The sequence below is a fragment of the Mesoplodon densirostris genome, chromosome 3, assembly GCF_025265405.1.
Source record: "Mesoplodon densirostris isolate mMesDen1 chromosome 3, mMesDen1 primary haplotype, whole genome shotgun sequence".
Lineage (NCBI taxonomy): Eukaryota > Metazoa > Chordata > Mammalia > Artiodactyla > Ziphiidae > Mesoplodon > Mesoplodon densirostris.
Window position 1 is genome coordinate 43,552,260 of NC_082663.1, and position 21,403 is coordinate 43,573,662.

Consider the following 21,403-nt stretch of genomic DNA (forward strand, 5'->3'; position numbering starts at 1 on the left):
ACATATGGTCACCTTATCTTTGATAAAGGAGGCAGGAATGTACAGTGGAGAAAGGACAGTCTCTTCAATAAGTGGTGCTGGGAAAACTGGATAGGGACATGTAAAAGTATGAGATTAGATCACTCCCTAACACCATACACAAAAATAAGCTCCAAATGGATTAAAGACCTAAATGTAAGGCCAGACACTATCAAACTCTTAGAGGAAAACATAGGCAGAACACTCTATGACATAAATCACAGCAAGATCCTTTTTGACCCACCTCCTAGAGAAATGGAAATAAAGACAAAAATAAACACATGGGACCTAATGAAACTTAAAAGCTTTTGCACAGAAAAGGAAACCATAAACAAGACCAAAAGACAACCCTTAGAATGGGAGAAAATATTTGCAAATGAAGCAACTGACAAAGGATTGATCTCCAAAATTTATAAGCAGCTCATGCAGCTCAATAACAAAAAAACAAACAACCCAATCCAAAAATGGGCAGAAGACCTAAATAGACATTTCTCCACAGAAGATATACAGACTGCCAACAAACACATGAAAGGATGCTCAACATCTTTACTCATTAGAGAAATGCAAATCAAAACTACAATGAGATATCATCTCACACCAGTCAGAATGGCCATCATCAAAAAATCTAGAAACAATAAATGCTGGAGAGGGTGTGGAGGAAAGGGAACACTCTTGCACTGCTGGTGGGAATGTGAATTGGTACAGCCGCTATGGAGAACGGTATGGAGGTTCCTTAAAAAACTACAAATAGAACTACCATATGACCCAGCAATCCCACTACTGGGCATATACCCTGAGAAAACCATAATTCAAAAAGAGACATGTACCAAAATGTTCATAGCAGCCCTATTTACAATAGCCCGGAGATGGAAACAACCTAAGTGTCCATCATCGGATGAATGGATAAAGAAGATGTGGCACATATATACAATGGAATATTACTCAGCCATAAAAAGAAATGAAATTGAGCTATTTGTAATGAGGTGGATGGACCTAGAGTCTGTCATACAGAGTGAAGTAAGTCAGAAAGAGAAAGACAAATACTGTATGCTAACACATATATATGGAATTTAAGAAAAAAAAATGTCATGAAGAACATAGGGGTAAGACAGGAATAAAGACACAGACCTACTAGAGAATGGACTTGAGGATATGGGGAAGGGGAAGGGTAAGCTGTGACAAAGTGAAAGAGCGGCATGGACATATATACACTACCAAACGTAAGGTAGATAGCTAGTGGGAAGCAGCCGCATAGCACAGGGAGATCAGCTCGGTGCTTTGTGACTGCCTGTAGGGGTGGGATAGGGAGGGTGGGAGGGAGACGCAAAAGGGAGGGGATATGGAAACATATGTATATGTATAACTGATTAAATTTGTTATAAAGCAAAAAATTAAATAAAAAAAGGAAAAAAAAAAGAATTGAAAAAAAAAATAAAACTATGAATCAAGTGTAAAAGTAGAGTAAGCACACTTTCAGACCAGCAAACCCAGAAAGAGCACAACATGGCTGCCAGGAAATAGCGGATCTAACATCAGAGAAGAGAAATCCCAGAATCACAACTGTGGGACTGGCCAAGAGAGCAGCGTGTTCAGCAGGCTCTGGGTAGGAGGCCACCAAGGAAAACAAGAACTGATGTGGGTGGGTATGTGGAAAATGTTATTGATGGCTGTGGAACAAGACATAGGAGCATTTAAGGAAAACATTCATAATTTCACAGGTATCTAATAAGTGAAAATATAAAGCAACTTTTTAAGTCTAGGAAAAAAAGGTTATACTAGAAAAGAGGCATAGTTATAGTACACTATTTGGCTTGACAGGAAATAATAGTTTTATAGTAATATGATGTAAACGTTAAATACTAATTTTACTCTTTAAAAGTGTAATATAAATAGACTAAGGGAGGTGAATGAAACAGGAGGAGAGCTAAGTTCTTACTATGCTAGAAATTTGTGATAAAGTCTAAAATTGTAAAAAAAAGCCGTTTACACTTATTATTTAGAACATAAATGTAAATAGCACGGGGCATAGCTGGAAGAGCTAAGGGTGGTTGCCTCTGGGAAATGGGAAGTGTTGGTAAGGATGGTTAAGACAGAGGATCACGAGAATTATCTACATTTTACAATTATGTTGAGTTTGTTCTAATAAATATAAAAATAAAATATTTTAAGATAAGGAAGAAATGAAGGAGGCAGGGAGAGAGGAGGGTAGGAAAGAAGGACAAACAGAAAATCTTTGGCCCATACCTTTCCAAATGCATTGGGATTGCTCGCACAGCTGCATTTTCCCATTAACCTGCTGAGCCACTTTCTGGGTTGATAATAGCTGGTTTAAGCATTTCTGAAAACAGACACAAAGAGATTACTTATTCAGAAACATATGTGTACATCTCAGATGTGTTTCATGGTATAGAATTAAAACTGCTAATTCACTACGAAGTTCAAAGGCTACACATCACCGAAACCAAAACTAGAATAATTGTCATTATTTATTAGCTAACCACTGTGTAATAAATACAGTGCTGAACGTTTTACTGCTATATTATTTCTTATCTCCCCAACAACTCCAGAGGGAGGGTATCACTCAGCTACAATAAAATCCTCTTTTATTCTTCTGTCCTAAAAATCCTTTTAGCCCACAAACCAACCATATGCCAGTGACATCACCAAAGCCTGCAAGAACTGATATGTCATATTTATAGTACTCTCTGAAATTAAAAGACCTCCTCAAAACAATAAAGTTGAGTATTAGTAAGAATGCTTTCCTCAAGAAAGATTTATTTCAAGGGGTGCCTCTCAGCATTCAACCCAGAGATGGTCTCTCAGTCTGTTACTGAGATTTTCTCTGGACTTCAATTTTCCTCATCTGTAATATGTTGGGATTAAACTTATTATCTTAAAGGTCCTTTTCCACTAACACCTTTACCCATGAGAACTGGGAATATCAAGTCAGAGAGAGCTTAAGTAAATTGCCTAAATTTCCATGAGCACAAAAATCTGATTGCTATCTCTCTGGGCCAGTATATAAAGAGCACTCCTGATGTTCTTACTTCCAACTTCAATCAAAAACAGATGGGCAAATTAGTAAAAAGGGAAAAAAAGTACTTATTCTAGAAATATAATAGTAAATAGTTAAAACAGAGAAGATTCTCTTTTATCTCTTTCACAACAATACATTTAATCACTGGATCACCATAATTCAGAGAGAAGTCTCTCTGCTGAGCATCATTTTGATATTTTGGTGTTCTTCCCAGATATTGTGTCACATAATAGGCATTGCCAGTCAAAGAATCATGGATTTTTAGGTATTCAAAGTAGAACAATTAATTATAAAGCAGGGTTTCACAACTTCAGAACTATTGGCAGGTAATGCATTATTGTGGTCTACTAGATACCTAACCCTGGTTGTGATCATCAAAAATGTCTTCAGACTTTGTCAGATGTGCCCTGGGGAGCAAAGTAGCCCCCATTTGAGAAGCAGTGGTTTAAAATAACATTCCTACAATGACCTGCTGGCCAGTAGCTCAATGTAACTCTTCACAGATTCACTTCTTCAGAATCCCATAGTTACCTCAAAGCTGACCAAGGCATTGCCCAGATAGTGTGCTTCTGCTCGATATACCCAGGGGTACTCTTCCCTAGGTGAGATCCACTTATTATTGGGTTGGCCAAGAAGTTCATTCGGGGTTTCCTGTACGATCTTATGGAAAAACCCAAACGAACTTTTTGGCCAACCCAATACTTTAATGAGCAACTTGGCATACAGCCAACTGGATATGAGGATTCTGAAGTCTCTAGAGTTATGCAGGTCTCACTGCGGAAACACCCTCCAGATGATCTCTGAGGACCACATGAAGACACACGTTTACTGTCAAGATAAAAGACCTCACTTTATATCTGCACCATTCTTGCTGATGTTTGACTTCCCATTAGTCATGACAACAAATACTCTACATAAAGTAGTAAAAAGACTTCCATTATTCCCTGCCCAGATTCTTCAGTGATGCTGGGATGATGTTCTGGCTGGATAACACTTGCTATAACAATAGTAACTTGCCAACACCACTGTGACCCCACAGACAGAGCCACCAACTTTGCTGCCACGAGTTACCAGACAGCACAAGGGGAAGGAAAAGGGGAGTCGTGATGGCCAGGGCAGTAAAAACTCCAAACAGCACTAGAGGGTGGAAAGGACAGTGGTGTTAATAGCCAGGCCTGGGCATGAGCTCAACAGCACCCATAGTTACCTCAATAGAACCCCTTGGCCATCCACCCACCCCAAACCCTTACCCAACAATAAGCACCCAGCAAAAGACCTGCTCTAATAACATTTGTTTCCAACTGCATATGAGTTCAAATAATTAAATTTTACATTCACAATATTTTATTGTTCCTCCAGCAAGATATATATGCCAAACACAGGAAGCACACACTCAATGAGTAACTTTGCCTAAATTGAGAATTTATGACATTCCTAGTTCAAAGTTTTCTAAATGAAACATTGATTCCTTCAGAGGCTCTTCATGGGATTTGATAAACCTAAAAACATGCTACTGATATTTAATGTACACCGAGGATTTAGGGCAGACTCCTATGATCTTAAAACCATAATAAATAAGATACTTAAAAGAATTAAATTAACTTAGTAGAGAAACTAAAAAACAACAACAACAGAGTCATAAGGGAAATATTTAAAAGACCATCTTATAGACGAAGAGTCAAACTGATCCTGAGAGACCCCAAAGGGCAGACCAAGTCACCACATTCTTTCCAAATAGTTGGGAAATGATTGTACAAGGGAACTTTTGGCTGAGAGGAAACATACCATAGTACGTATAATTTTATTCTATTTTTAGTCTTTACCATTTTGATGGTTAGTCTCATTTTCACTTTTTTAACTGATGCTAATTAAACACTTTTTTTGTGTATTTGCCAGGTATTCTATTTCTTTTTGGAAATGCCTCTTTTCATGTCCTACACAGACTCATTTTTTTCTATTAGGAACCCATCATTTTCTTATTGATTTGTCATAGCAGCTAAGCCAGCTCTTACCTCACATTTAGGACTCAGTTGTCTGAGCTTCTCAAGATGTGAGATCTTCAGTTTTCTCTCTTTACCTACCTGGTCTTTTGAGGCAACAGTTTTCCTCTTGCCTCCGTCCAGTGCATGAGGTGCCTTGCAAAAATGGAGATCAGAGCTATTTGTTTCAAAACTTCCTTTGCCCGGGGTCTTCAGTGGCTCTTTGTAGGGTCCTGCCAGAAAAACATTTAGCTTTGAATTTGGTTTTTAAAACAATATAATCTTTTAAATCTTTAGTTGGAGGTCAGCCCTTGGCATGTACCATAGAACAGAACGTGAAGATACAGGCCCTGGTCTCTGCAAAATCCTGGGTGGAGTGGGGTAGAGAGGGCGGCACAGGGCCTATTCAGAGCACTGGGTTCATAAGTGAACACTGGGTAAGAAAGTGCCTCAATGTCTTCCAAAACCAGGAGGAAATGCTAAGATTAAAGACCTGACCCCAACAGCAGCAGCAGCAGAAATGCTTTATGTCTGCCTGGAAAGGACACATTTGCAGATTTGAAGAATGGATACAAACAGTTCAATAGTTTAAAATGATGGAGCAAAGCGTACCTGGTTTGCCCAGGCTGTGATCATCCTGCCAGGAAATCACTATGGGATGCCTGCCTTCCAATCATTGACGTTCACTACATGATCAGAAGCAAATCACTTTGCCTCTCCCTCTTCCTATTGCACAAAGATGTAAAGCTAGTTTGAGATGACTTTAGTAAAATACTTTCTAAGTTACAGTCATGGAAGAGTCAATGTTATTTGCATTGTTATTGTCCATTTCTATTCTCTTCTCAAGACTGAGAAAGCCCTTTACCATACTTAACTGCACTGAAAACTTTGACAAGTCATCTTCTAAAGCTAAATATCTGCTATATCACTTGTTCATCAGCGGAACCGAGGGACCACTAGATTAAGTATCTTGGCCTTTTGCGATATGACAATCCCTTCTTCATTTGGACAAATGTGTGCTAGATAAACTGTCACTAATGTTCCTAGAGCCCAACACCTCAATTTCTGGGCTATCCAAAGTCTAAGAGGAAGGAGGAATCCAAAATCTAATTCCAAGGAGGAAAGAGGGATGAAAACATGAAATGTTCTGCAAAGTTTTGGTTTTTTTAAAGGCATTTCTTTTTTATTTTAATGTATTTTATTTATTTATTTATTTATTTATGGCTGTGCTGGGTCTTCCTTGCTGTGCGCGGGCTTTCTCTAGCTGCGGCAAGGGGGGGTTTACTCTTCGTTGTGGTGCACGGACTTCTCATTGCAGTGGCTTCCCTTGTTGTGGAGCACGGGCTCTAGGCACGCGGGCTTCAGTAGTTGCAGCACACAGGCTCAGTACTTGTGGCTTGAGGGCTCAGTAGTTGTGGAGCACAGGCTTAGTTGCCCCGCGGCATGTGGGATCTTCCCGGACCAGGGATTGAACCCGTGTCCCCTGCATTGGCAGGCGGATTCTCAACCACTGTGCCACCAGGGAAGCCCCTTCTGCAACGTTTTAGATCTTACTCTTTGTCTTGCAAAATTATGCATCCTTGTTTTGTCTTATTTGTAGACAAGTAAAGAGGAGGAGAAGCCGGCTCTCTGAACCTCAAATGAGAAAGAAAACGTTGCAGTTGGATGCTAGTACTGACAATCAGCCCAGTTATCAACAAAGAGGTCAGGTCCACCAGCCTAAGGAATCCGGGACCTCTCAGGTTTTGTCCACAGAGCATGACTGCAAATGAATCTCTCTGCAAACATCCCTTTTAGGATGGGAGGGTTTTCAGTGTTCACCCTTCTGGAACAAAAAGAAAGAAACCCCACCAGCAAAACACTGAGAAACCAATGTTTCCGATTAATATGCAGTATTAACTTAATAGAAAATGAAATATACTTTCTTGTAAAATTATTTTGACTGATAATCTCTCTTAGAATTCTGAATTTCTCATGCAATGCTTTATTTGAAAATAATTAATTCATTAAGGAACTATGAAGGAAAAGGGAGCCCTTAATTTTAGCCAGAAATTCCTCTGATACAATCAGCATTAAAATTACCCCTCAATTAAAACATCTTTCAGAAGATAGCCATAAGAATGACCTTTCTTACAACCCTTTATCTCCTACTGTTTCAATCAGCTATTTTCTGTGTTGATACTTACTATTACAGGAAAATTTCATTGGCTTAAAAATGATTTGAGGTCTTTCTCACCTCTGAGATGGCCCACACTCTGTCTGTGGAGTGTGTTTCTCTCTAAATAAATCCACTTCTTACCTAACAACAAAAAAAATGATTTGAGCTCCCTTTCCATCTGCAGGACTATGGTGCTTCACTGTGTCTAATGCCATTGAGAAAAGAGTGGCAGTAAGTTACCATTTGTCTTAAACATACTGATAAGACAATGAATTACATTGCCTAGGATTTTAAAAAGGAAGAACAGAAATTAAATCCCTAAGTGTCAAGTTTTGCTTCTGAAGGATGGGAATAAAAAAGGTTGTGCTCCTATTGGTGGGAATGTAAATTCATGCAGTCACTATGGAAAACGGCATGGAGGTTCCTCAGAAAAGTAAAAATAGAACGATCAGCAATGATCCAGCAATTCCACTTCTGGGTATTTATCCAAAGGAAATGAAAATAGGATCTTGAAGAGATATCCACTGTAGCCAAGATATGGAAACAACCTAAGTGTTCATCAACAGATGGACAAAGAAGATGGGGTACATAAACATACAATGAAATATTATTCAGCCATGAGAAAGGAGGAAATCCTGCCATTTTCAACAACATGGATAGACCTTGAAGGCATTATGCTAAGTGAAATAAGTCAGGCAGAGAAAGACAAATACTGTATGATCTCACTTATACCTGGAGTCTAAAAAAGCCGTACTCAGAGAAAGAGAGAGTAGAATGGTGGTTGCCAGGGGCTAGTGGGTGGGGAAAATGGGGAGGTGTCAGTCAAAGGGCACAAATTTCCCATTAGAAAATGAATAAACTCTGGGGATCTAATGTATAACATGATGATTATTGTTAACAATACTGTATTATATACTTGAAAACTGCTAAGAGAATAGATCTTAAATGTTCTCACCACAAAAAAATGGTAATTATGTGACGTGATGGCAATGTTAACTAACTCTACTGTGGTAATCATTTTGCAATACATAAGTGCATTGTGTCATCATGTCATACACCTTAAACCCACACAGTATTATATGTCAATTATTTCTCAACTGGGACTTCCCTGGTGGTCCAGTGGGTAAGACTCCACACTTCCAATGCAGGGGGTCCGGGTTTGATCCCTGGTCCGGGAACTAGATCCTGCATGCATGGCACAACTAAGAGTCCACATGCCACAACCCATGCCACAACAAAGACCCAGCACAGCCAAAATAAATAAATCTCAATAAAGCTGGGAAAAAATTTTTTAAAGTTGTGCTAATATGAGACATATTTTAGAAGGAGAGCTTGTGTTTCAAAGCTTTGACAGGTTAATCCTGGATCCTTGCCCACCAGATCACAGCTTTGGTGCCCATTCCCCATCTCTGTCCCAGGCAGGCATTAGACTGTCCCACTCTCATCTTTCCTTCTCTTTGCTTCCCTCTTCCCTCTTTCCCTCTCTTCTTGTTTCCCTCCACTCCCCCCATCTCTTCTCTTCTTTCTTCTTCTTATTCCTCCTCTCTCTCTCTGCCTCCTCTCTACTCTCCATCTCTCTCATCTTCCTTACTTTTCTTTCTCTTCCACTCATCCTCTCTTGTTTTCATCTTTTTCTTCTCCTATTTCATACCTAATTATTTCATTACTAATACATCTTTTTCCTGACTTTGTAGACAAGGAATCTTACCAAAGTCATCAAAAACTCTATACTTTACAAAACATAAGAGAAACATATTTGTGTGTATACATATGTATGTATACATATATTTATACATACTTAAAATATTTACAAAAGCAATAATCTACCAATGCAAATCTCAGAGACACATTTAACATACAACATACTTTCTTCTGGTTTTGTTTCAGGCCTCCCCTTCCCCCTGCCCCTGGAAATTTCATATTCAAAGGGAGAAAAAGAGAAAAGCAGTTGACTAAATGTGACATCAGATATTTCTGTAAGACAAAGATTCTCTCAGGAATACATCTTTATTTTAAGATTTCAAAACTGGCCTGTGGCATTTTTATTACCTCACCTGGAATCAAGGTCTCTTTCTCAGGAGTTATCTTCAGCACAGTTTCTGGGAGGTCAGCTGTTGAATGCTCTTCCCCAAAGGAATCGTCTGCCACATCCCTGGTTTGGCTTTGCCGCCATCTTGTGGTAATTGGGCTACTGGCAACAGGAACTTCAGCCGATAGCCTCTTCGCAAAGTTGCTCTTGAAGTTAGAGTATGTTGGATTAACTGCATCAAATACCTATTTAACAACAAAAAGAGACATGATTTATAGTAGCCTCAATGATACAAAAGTTAAAATTCCTTAAAAGAGAATTATAAATAACTCACCTAGTACATTTTATATATGTATGTATAATATATATATATACCACACTTAGAGCCTCTGCTCAAGGGTCTGAAGACATACCAAAGCAGTTTCAGGAGTAATTATGTTTATGCTTATTACTATTACATACAAATATAAAATATGAAGTTGAATAACACTATATACTGATCATATAAGGTGTTAATATAAAATCATAAAATTTCATAAAAGCATAAAATATCATAAAGTCTGGAAATAAATAGCAATTTTCTAGTCCAATCAGATGGGAAAACTGAGGCCTAACTGCTCAACTTCTGTCCATCCCCTCTGAGAAACACCAAGAGTTTGGTATTTACAGATCCTTTAGTGGTGAGCCATGCCATGTAGTTATGTGAAATTAAAATGCAAATGACAAACTGAAAATGATTTATTTTTTAACAAAATGACAGGCATGTTAAGTTAATATCTTTGTATAAAGGGCTCTTACAGAAATTTAGACAAGTTTATCATCCCAAGAGAAAAGTGAGCATGGGACATAAAAAGACAATTCATAAAAGAGATATATAAATGCCCCAAATATATTCAAGCTCATTAATAATCAAAAATGCAAATTTAAAACAATAATGAGATGTTAGCAATGATTTTTTAAATGACAATTCCCAATGTTGAAGGTTCTAGAAACAAACACTAGCATACAGTGCTGGTGGAATGTCAATTAGTATCTGGAAAGGACAATTTGGCAATGTGTGTCAAAAGCCCTCAAATATGTGCCTAACCTGTACTGACCCAGCAATGTCACCTCTAAGAATTTAAGGAAGAAATCAAAGATTCCAGCATCTATTGATTGCTTACCACGTACAAACCCATATGTTAACGGCTTTATGCACATTCATATTTAATCCTCTGAAACACTTGGTGAAACAGGTCTCTTATTTATTCCCATTGTACCAATGAAGAAACTGAGATTTAGAAGTTAAGTGAATTGCCTAAGACCACACTAGGAGTAAATGGAGATGCTATACCCTAAACTCATCTGTCTGACTCCACAGTCCATGCTTTCAACTGAGAACGTGAGGGTGTGTACTGCAGTATATATGTAAGGGCAAAAAGATGAGAGGGACGCAGTGTTTACCAGTGGAGAATTGACTAGGTAAACTATGTGGCATCCATAAAAGGGAATACTCTGCAGCCATTAGAAATTAGGGAAATGAAATCAAAACCACAATGAAGCACCACTTCATACCCACTAAGATGGCTATAGTCAATCAGTCGACCTATCTATAACAACTATTGGTGAGGATGTGGAGAAATTAGAACCTCTGTACATTGCTTATGAGAATGCAAAATGGTGCAGCTGCTGTGGAAAAAGTATGGCAGCTCCTCAAAAATTTAAACCTCGAATTACCATATGACCAGCAATTCAACTCTTAGGTATATACCCCAAAGAAATGAAAACAGGTACTCAACTACAGGTACACAGATGTTCACAGCAGCATTATTTATAATAGCCAGAGGTGGAAATGGATAAACAAATTGAGGGGGGAATATATGTGTGCAATGGAGTATATATATGCCTGTATAACAATATGTATATGAATATTACTCAGCTATAAAAAGGAATGAAGTACTAATAAAATGCTATAATGTGGATAAACCTTGAAAATATTATGAAAAGTGAAAGAAGCAGACACAAAAAAGTCACATATTGTATGATTCCATGTATATGAAATATCCAGAATAGGTAACTCCATAGAGACAGAAGACAGATCAGTAGTTTCCATGGATTGGGGGAAGGAGGAAATGGGGAGAAACTGCCTAATGGGTATGGAGTCTTCTTTTTTTTGAGTCTTCTTTTGGGATGATGAAAATATTTTGGAATGAGATAGAGGTGGTGGTTGTACAACACTGTGAATGTACTAAAGGCCATTGAATTTTTCACTTGAAAATGTTTAATTTTATGTTTAATTTCATGTTTTTTAATTTTTATGATTTCACCTCAATTTAAAAATCTTTAAAAATAGGTTTAAATTCAATAAAACACAAAAATGCTTATACTATACTACCAAGTGAAAAATGGACACCATAAAAGAGTATTCCAATATGGTCCTACTTCCTATCTATAAATGAAAGATAGGAAGGAAATATGCCAGAACATTAAGGCAGTGAATATCGGTTTTGTTTCGGTTTTTTAGTAAGTGTGGGTAAGGTGATCACCCAGTCGCCTGCAGCCACTCCAGCTGGTGGGTGGAGATCTCTCCCCTACTGCTGTTCTGTTTTCCTCCAGAAACTGCACCAAAAAGGGCACCTTCCCCAGGAAAAGAGAAGTCAGGAGCCCGAGGCCTTTGCTGTTGTGAACAGTGTTGTTTGGGGTCAATTTTTTTGCCTTTCGATTGTTCTACCCTTGTTCTTGTTTTTGAGTAGGAACAGGAAAAGCTGAAAAGCAGGAAAGATAGAGCCCTGGAAACGTAAATCTGGCGTCTCATCCTCAGAAGCCCAGACAAGGGAGCAGCAGGGAAGGAGCTGGCAGAAGCGGGCCTGGAGGGAGAAATGTGGCCCACTCAGACTTTCATCTCCTACTTTTTGGTTTCTCTCAGACAAGGAAACCACAGATCCAGCTCAAAGACTGGAGAGACTCAGCCCCAGTCAGAAGGAGACTGCGTGGTGGGAATCTCTCTCTGATTGGAATGCTCGTGTTTCAGCAAGAAAGATAGTCAGAGGGGTACATTGTCCCATGTTTTAACAGAAGTTATAAATTGAGAATTTTCCTATCAATTTCCCTACTTTTCAAAGTTTTCAAGTGATTCAAAAATTTTAAAACGCGTGGGATTAAGCAAAGCATGTCTGTGGGCCCCATTCAGGCTGTGGGCTAGGCTAGGTCTGCAACCTCTGCAAACACCAGCGAAGCAGCCCTCACCCTTCTAGGCAGCAAGAAAGGGAGCAGCCACCATATTTGAAGATATATTTAACTTGCAACAAACATGGTACTCTTGATCAAGGTTTTCCTGGAGTCCCAAATTTAAATATACATTTTAAAACAAAATAATCCTGAGTTTAAAAGAGGGAAAATAAAGAATAATTTGATATGTCAGCTAAGAAAAATGATTAAGAAATTTCACACTGAACTGACAATGAGTCATGTTTCTCTGGCTTGTCCACTGTCACTCTCTCCATATGGTTTCCGCACCTGGGATGCTCTTCAGCAGTTCTCTAGCCCACCCTCATGGCTGGGGTCAGCCACCAACTCCTTCAGGAAAGTGTCTCTGACATTCCTTTCCTCCCCATTCTAAACTGGGTTGGGCAGCCTGTGGTGGGCTATACAATTGTGATGGTTAATATTATGCATCAATTTGATTGAGCTAAGAGATGCCCAGATAGCTCGTAAAATGTAATTTCTGGATGTGTCTGTGGAGGGTGTTTCTGGAAGCATTTGATTCAGCAGACTGAGTAAAGAGACCCACCTTCACAAATATGGGTGGGCATCATCCAAACCACCAGGGGCCCAAATGGAACAAAAAGGCAAAGGAAGGGCAAATTCTCTCCCTTTGTGAACTGAGACATCCATCTTTTCCTGGCCTCAGACATCAGAGCTCCTGGCCCACAGATCTTCAGACTCCTTAACTTACAACAGCAGTCCCCCAGTTCTCAGGCCTTTGGACTTGGACTGAATCATACCACCAGTTTTCCTGGTTCTCCGGCTTGCAAATGGCAGGGTTGTGTGATTTAGCTTCCATAACCTCATGAGCCTCTTATCTATATCTATATCTATACCTATAAATATATCTCTGTCTATATCTATATATCCTATTCATTCTGTTTCTCTAGAGAATCCTAATACAATAATGGCCCTGTAAGATATCCATATCCTAATCCCTAGAACCTATGAATGTTACCTTCTATGGCAAAGGGGTTTCACAGATGTGTTTAAGTTAAGGATCTTGAGATGGGGAGAACATCTTGGATTATCTGGGTAACCCCTAAATGAAATAACATGTCCTTCTAGAAGGAGGCACAGGGAGATTTGACTACACACAGAGGAGGAGAAGGAAATGTGACCACAGAGACAGAGACTGGGGTAATGCACAACCAAGAAATGCTGGTTCACCAGAAACAGGAAAAGGCAAGGAATGGCTTCTCCCCTAAAGCCTCCCCTGCTGATTCCTTGCCTTATGCCAGGGAAACTGATTTTGGACCTCTAGCCTCCATAACTGTAAGAGAATAAATGTATGCTGTTTTAAGCCTCCAAATTTGTGGTAATTTGTTACATCAGTCACTGGAAACTAATACACAGCACTCCTGTGCTTCTATAGCTCACTATGTGTGCTTCCAATAGAGCCTGGTCACATTTTATTAATAATAACAGCATTTATCAAGCACTCAATAAGTGCCAAGCACTGAGATAAGTGTATTAGAGGGTTTTTATTTAAACTTCGTCACAACCCTATGAGATAGGTACAATTATATCCCCCATTCTCCAGAGTCGGAAAGTGAAGGTTAATAGGCTTGAACAAGGATAACTTGAGAAAAGATATAGCACTGATAAGTAGCGGATCCAGGATTCAGACCACTGCACACAATTGTACACAACATTGCCTTTATGAATGGCAGCCCCTGGAGCATGCAGTGCACAACCTCAAAACCAACCAGGGTAACCCAAGGTTTAAACTCACAAAGTGATTCAGTCCCCGTGCTTTTAGCACCTCTGCTCATGCTGTAGTCTTAATGTTTGTGTCCCTCCTCCCCCACAAAAAAAATCATGTTGAAATCCTAACCCTTAAAGGTAATGGTGTGAGTAGGTGGGGCCTTTGGGAAGTGATTAGGTCATGAGGGCAGAGCCCTAATGAATGGGATTAGTGCCCTTATAAAAAAGGCCGCACAGAGTTCTCAAGCCCCTTCTATCATGTGAGGGTACAATAAGAAGTCTGCAGCCCAGAAGACAGCCTTCAACCGACCATGCTGGGACCCTGACCTCAGACTTCTAGCCTCCAGAACTGTGAGAAATAAATTTCTGTTGTTTATAAGCTACCCAGTCTATGGTATTTTGTTACAGCAGCCCACAAAGACTAAGATGGCTTATATTCCACTTTTCTGATTATTTTTATGTCCTTCTACTATATTATCAATTCATTAAGACCAGAGACTTTGTATTTTCTCTTACTATCCTCAGATTATAAGACATTTAGGGCATCTAGGAGCTCATGAATAAATGAATGAATCTCTTCCCTCAGAGGCAATGAATCCTAAAAAGCCACAAGGGATTTAAGAAAGAATCCAGAGGCAAGGAGATAAGCTATTTTCTTTCTTTCTTTTCCATTAAGAAGAATGATTTTCAAATTGGACAGGATATCATAAACATTTCTGCAGAAACTGGAAAGTGAGATAAATTAAGCAATAGATATTCATCTGGGCAATTTAAATAAGTTCAAGTCTCTGGGACCGGATAAATGAAACCTCAGAACACTGACGACACTTCCAGAATGGATACTGATTAGTGATCTATGATGACAAGTGAGAAAATGCCCTCCCCCCCCCCAAATTTAGATAGACAAGTGTTCTCCATGGTTTTCTAATAGGAAGAACAAGTAACTAGAAATAAGTAGCTTGTCGCCAGTGGCCTGGATCACACGAGTCTTACTGAATCCATGTTGGCCTGAATGAATCTGCCTGTGATGTACAGAAGGGGTTTTGTCCCTGGCCTAATGCTGTTCAGTTTGTTATCAGTAGTTTGAATGGAAATTTATTTATCAAAATGCTTTTTCCTAAGGTGAGAAGAGAGTTAAAATATTAAAGGACAGAGTAGGATTCAGAATAAAGTCTGGGACAAAGACCAAAATCAGCAAAATTCAATTCAATAAGAGTATGTGAAAATTTTTCCCATTTAGATTTTTTCACAGCACAGGCCTAACATGGGAAAGAACTGATAAGAAGTGAAAATGATGGGCAGTATTAGACAACCACATCCAGAATATGAGTCAACAGTATAACGCAATTACTTTTTTTTTAAGTAGTACAATTTTAGGCCTTGTTAAGAGAAAAACAGTGTCCAGAAGAAAAGCAAGCAAAATCTGATTATCTCTGCACCGGTCAAAACTCATCTGGAGAACCGTGGCCAGTCTCAGAACTGTTCTTTTGGAAGGAGATGGACAAGCCAGGATTCAAAACTTGATTTTATTTGGAGGAAAGAGACTGCAGTGATAGGAGGGCAGGGAACACACATTAAATAGCCACACATGAATGGAGTGAGGGCACCTGGGGTATCTAGTCCAGAGGAAAGGAGACCCAAAAGGAACTGTCCTCTTTAAAGAGAAGCAATTTATGACAAAAAAGCAAAACTTATTTTGTGTTTCTCCCTATGACAAAACTAGGACCAATGCATGGGAAGAGGCAAGTCTGTATTCAACACAAAGAATGTTCAAAGAGTTAGAACGCAATTGTTCATAACATTTTGAATATATTGTTCTCAGTCAGCCCCTCCACTAAGTACATATGGTCTGTAATGGCACAGATGAACATTTTTTAATAGTTATGTATTTTAACGTGCATTTTTTAATGTTTTAAATTTTTCAATGTTGATAGAAAATTTTCCCTTATAAAAATTAATTTGAGTAAAATAAATGATTCGATTTGGACAAAGAAGTTAAGTAACTAACAAATGGTATGCAGACAGGGCAAATCACTGAGGCAGTATGCAAATAACTACAGCTTAGGAAACACTGCTGTAGGTTGTGGTATTTCATCTTCAATGTTTTTAAACTTTTGTTCCAGGATCTATCTCCTGCTGAGGAAATGCCTGTCGCATAGTTTTAAATGACTCAAGTATTTATTAATAGAGAGGAAGAGGGAGATAAGGAAAATAAGACAAAGAAGGGAAAAGGGATGAATGACTTGATACTCCAAGCACATCAGTGTGCCTTGTTTACCTTTAGAGTTCACATCATATTGACACTAAATCGGGAGGAATTCAGGGCACCGGGGCCAAAAAATAAATAGAAAGGAACCTAGAGAGGTTAAAAATAAGGTCAGGAAGTAACAAAATGAAACAACTGGGAAAACAGAAACAAATATATATCTAGTGATAAATAATCTGACACACAAATATTCAGTGGGTGGGAAAAACCTAGACATTCCAAGGAAAGACATGCTGGTGATGCCAGGGTCTTTCTAGAACCTAATGGCAGAGACAAAAGTAACAGAGATGGTCCTTAGCTCTCAGGCGTATCCCCCCAACCGCTCTTGCTTAGTCTCTGAATGTCTGCCCTTCCCACCTGCCCCACCACCAGCAGCCCAACACAGCAGCATTCTGTCCACAGGACATTTTGAAATCAGGGTCTAAATATTATTTAAAATTGATCGTGAAGACCAAAATATTTACCGTCTCATTTTTTAACTTCCAATGCCCCCTCATCCTAGGGAGCAATACAACCCAAGCAAAAACAATCAAGGTCAGATATCCTTTATTCTGCATTGCCAACACCTGCCACTGGGGGCTCCAGAGTGTCTTTAGCATCTACCCCTTCCTTTCTATCTCCCTCCTCAAGGTTGCCTTCGTTAAGACACTACCATCTCTCAGCTTGACTTGTTGCTCTGCAGGCTCTGACCCCTTCCACATAACTTCAGTACACGTGGCCAAGGTTTTGGTTGTTGTTCTCCATTCCCTCCCCTCTTCAGACCCTTACAGTGATTTCTTATAAAACTAAATGTCGGGGCTTCCCTGGCGGTCCAGTGGTTAAGACTTCACCTTCCAGTGCAGGGGTGCAGGTTCCATCCCTGGTGGGGGAACTAAGATCCCACATGCCTTGCAAACAAAAAAACCAAAACATAAAACAGAAGCAGTATTGTAACAAATGCAATAAAGACTTTTAAAAAACAATGTACCACATTAAAAAAAATATTTTAAAAAAAATCTAAATATCTAGTGATGAATAAAACCCCTTCACCAGAGTACTATAGCAATCTCACATATCACATTTTCTTCTAAGTAAACATATTTTGTTTATTACAGAGAAATAGTTTAATGTCATTAAATAATTTTGATTATGAAGTTGGAAGTCCTAAACTCTAGTCTTGGTTGTCCCACTTACTAGTTCTGTGATCCTGGGTGAGTTATTAACTTCTTCATATTTCAAAGAATTGTTACATAATGTCTGTAAAGAGCTTTATACTACACTTGATGCCCTGTAATATAAATATATGCATATTTATATATTAAATATTTAAAATAGCTTTCTACAAACATGTTATTTATTTAGAATCATGGGTAGTACAAAGCTCTTACCAACATGTCATTTCTTTAGCACTTGGTTATTTGCTGCCCTTGCTTCATGTGTGTTTTATCTCCAAACTTGATTTCATACTTGTGTGAGGCTGCTTCCATCACTTACACTTTATTGTATCTTCTGCAGTGCCTTAGTTGGTTGACTGAGTCCACTGCTTTATCCCATTTTTGACCCAGTAGCTTCCTTTAACCTTGACCTTCAACCTCATCAATGTCTTCCCTGCCTTTAGGAAGCCTTCCTAGAGCTTCTGAAAGAGAACTGGTGGGTTTTCTAACATATGATCCCCTAAGCAGAGAAATTTGCAATGTGGATTTATTTATAATCTGAGGATGGTCTTAGTATAGACAGAACATGTAAGCAATGATGACGATCCCCAGAAAGCTGAGAGATATGAAATCAAATATATACAGAGAAAGACTCCAGCAAGGTCCAAAATCTATCTGTGGTCATCACTGTCTAGGGTGGGTGTTCTCCAAACTACTCTCTTAAATGTTTGGTTAATGGGCCTGTATGGATATTTAGATATCATAGATATATATATACACATATGTTTATATTTATATCTCATGCTCCTAAGCCTTAAGAATTATAAAATTAACAAACTGGCTCTGATCTGATTTTGTCCTTGACAAGAGACTTACTTAAGCTTTCCAAGTAGTTTTCATATAGAGTGAATTTTCTGGTCAAACGAACAGGAAACATCAGGTCTGCACAATTGTTTTATTTCTGGTTGTAAAAACTGGCATGCTGGCTTATACAGCAATCTCTTGTAAATTCATACAGCATAATACTGGCCTTCTCAAGTCCTTTCAGCTCTGGATCACTCAATGGGAGATTCTTAGAAAACAATGGACTAGAAGCTAGCGTAATGAGTTTATCAAAATAATATCACCCTATGGAGTCCTGCCTGGGAGATGGTCAGTCAGCATCCCTTCCAGAGTTATCCCTCTGTCTCCTCCCTCAAAGCACAGTTATAATGGAATGAGTTTACATGGTTCAATTTACAACAGGTTCTATGAATTAACTTTTAAAGCTATTTGCTTAAACAGCCTGCGGAGTTAAAGTAGCTAGTGTAGACACAGAGACATGAAACACATCTACTGTGGAAGATAAAGGGAAACCAAAGAAGCTTATTGCTCTGCAAACCAGAAAAAAATTGAGGTCTAAAGTTTCTCAGACTTAAATGTGCATTTGAGTCATGAGGGGATCTTGTAAAAATGCAGATTTTGATTCAAAAAAGGCTGGGATGGGGCCTGGGAGGCTGTTTCTAACAAGCACCCAAGTGATGGCAGTGCTGCAGACAAGGACCTGACCTGGAGGAGCAAGGGCAGAGAATTTAAGCTACATAGCAGTGTTCGGAGGTAATATAAACACAGGCACTTTGACTCTTTCAATAACTCAGCTAGAGAGCTCCAAAGTAAAGTTATCACAGTTAAGAAGTGATATAATACATTTTGTATTAGTATTTGTATTTCTAGTTTTTACTAGAAATTATATTTACAAGAGAATAGTTTTCTTTTGTATCCATTCTTACCAGGTCCGAAGAGTGGGAGTGAAATAGTTTATGTGCTCTGACAGGTTTATGTGCTTAAGCTGTGGGCTTTGTTCAGCTACCTCCAAACACATACCCCAGGAGCAGGGACCAGAGCAGGGCTGACAGCCTCCTTAGCATGTCCTCTAAAGCTCCAAATACCTAACGATGATGGGAAGGGACTCTCACAGCTTCTCAACTCATTCTGTGCACTTTTCTAGCACTTTCTGGAAACTTACCACAACACCAACAGTCAGGCCCTAGTAGAACAAAGTACCTTCATTCAAAACCCGCTATGTGTCCTAGAACAAAAAATTTCACAATTCGTATGGAAACACAAAAGACCCCGAATAGCCAAAGCAATCTGGAGAAAGAAAAACGGAGCTGGAGGAATCAGGCTCCTGGACTTCAGACTATATACTACAAAGCTACAGTAATCAAGACAGTATGTTACTGGCACAAAAACAGAAATATAGATCAATGGAACAGGATAGAAAGCCCAGAGATAAACTCACACACATATGGTCACCTTATTTTTCATAAAGGAAGCAAGAATATACAATGGAGAACAGACAGCCTCTTCAATAAGTGGTGCTAGGAAAACTGGACAGCTACATGTAAAAGAATGAAATTAGAACACTCCCTAACACCATACACAAAAATAAACTCAAAATGGATTAAAGACCTAAATGTAAGGTCAGACACTATCAAACTCTTAGAGGAAAACATAGGCAGAACACTCCATGACATAAATCACAGCAAGATCATTTTTTACCCACCTCCTAGAGAAATGCAAATAAAAATAAGCAAATGGGACCTAATGAAACTTAAAAGCTTTTGCACAGCAAAGGAAACCATAAACAAGACAAAAAGACAACCCTCAGAATGGGAGAAAATATTTGCAAATGAAGCAACTGACAAAGGATTAATCTCCAGAATATACAAGCAGCTCCTGCAGCTCAATATCAAAAAAACAACCCAATCCAAAAATGGGCAGAAGACCTAAATAGACATTTCTCCAGAAAAGATATACAGATCATCAACAAACACATGAAAAGATGCTCAACATCACTAATCATTAGAGAACTGCAAATCAAAACTACAGTGAGGAGCTTCCCTGGTGGCGCAGTGGTTGAGAGGCCGCCTGCCGATGCAGGGGACACAGGTTCGTGCCCCAGTCCAGGAAGATCCCACATGCCGTGGAGCGGCTAGGCCCGTGAGCCATGGCCGCTGAGCCTGCACGTCTGGAGCCTGTGCTCTGCAATGGGAGAGGCCACAACAATGAGAGGCCTGCATACCGAAAAAAAAAAAAAAAAAACTACAATGAGGTATCACCTCACACCCGTCAGAATGGCCATCATCAAAAAATCTACAAACAATAAATGCTTAAGAGGGTGTGGAGAAAAGGGAACCCTCTTGCACTGTTGGTGGGAATGTAAATTGATACAGCCACTGTGGAGAACAGTATGGAGGTTCCTTAAAAAACTAAAAATAGAACTACCATACGACCCAGCAACCCCACTACTGAGCATATACCCTGAGAAAACCATAATTCAAAAAGAGTCATGTACCACAATGTTCATTGCAGCTCTATTTACAATAGCCAGGACATGGAAGCAACCTAAGTGCCCACTGACAGATGAATGGATAAAGAAGATGTGGCACATATATGCAATGGAATATTACTCAGCCATAAAAAGAAACAAAACTTAGTTATTTGTAGTGAGGTTGGTGGACCTAGAGTCTGTCATACAGAGTGAAGTAAGTCAGAAAGAGAAAAACAAATACCGTATGCTAACATATATATATATGGAATCTAAAAAAAACCACAAATAGTTATGAAGAACCTAGAGGCAGGTCGGGAATAAAGACACAGACCTACTAGAGAATGGACTTGAGGACACGGGGAGGGGGAAGGGTATGCTGGGAAAAGTGAGAGAGTGGCATGGACATATAAACACTACCAAATGTAAAATCGTTAGCTAGTGGGAAGCAGCCTCATAGCACAGGGAGATCAGCTCGGTGTTTTGTGACCACCTAGAGGGGTGGGATGGGGGGGTGGCAGGG

General features: G+C 39.2%; 1 protein-coding gene across 1 annotated transcript in view; it reads right to left on the reverse strand.

Moving 5' to 3' along the window:
• Positions 1-21,403, reverse strand: part of CDC20B (cell division cycle 20B) — a 68,808-nt gene that overhangs the window by 34,366 nt on the left and 13,039 nt on the right. Inside the window, exons 3-5 of the mRNA XM_060091698.1 lie at positions 9,247-9,466; positions 5,137-5,267; positions 2,263-2,356 (exon numbers count right to left, since the gene is read on the reverse strand). Coding sequence (XP_059947681.1) covers positions 2,263-2,356; positions 5,137-5,267; positions 9,247-9,466 — 445 coding nt within the window. The remainder of the gene's footprint in view (positions 1-2,262; positions 2,357-5,136; positions 5,268-9,246; positions 9,467-21,403) is intronic.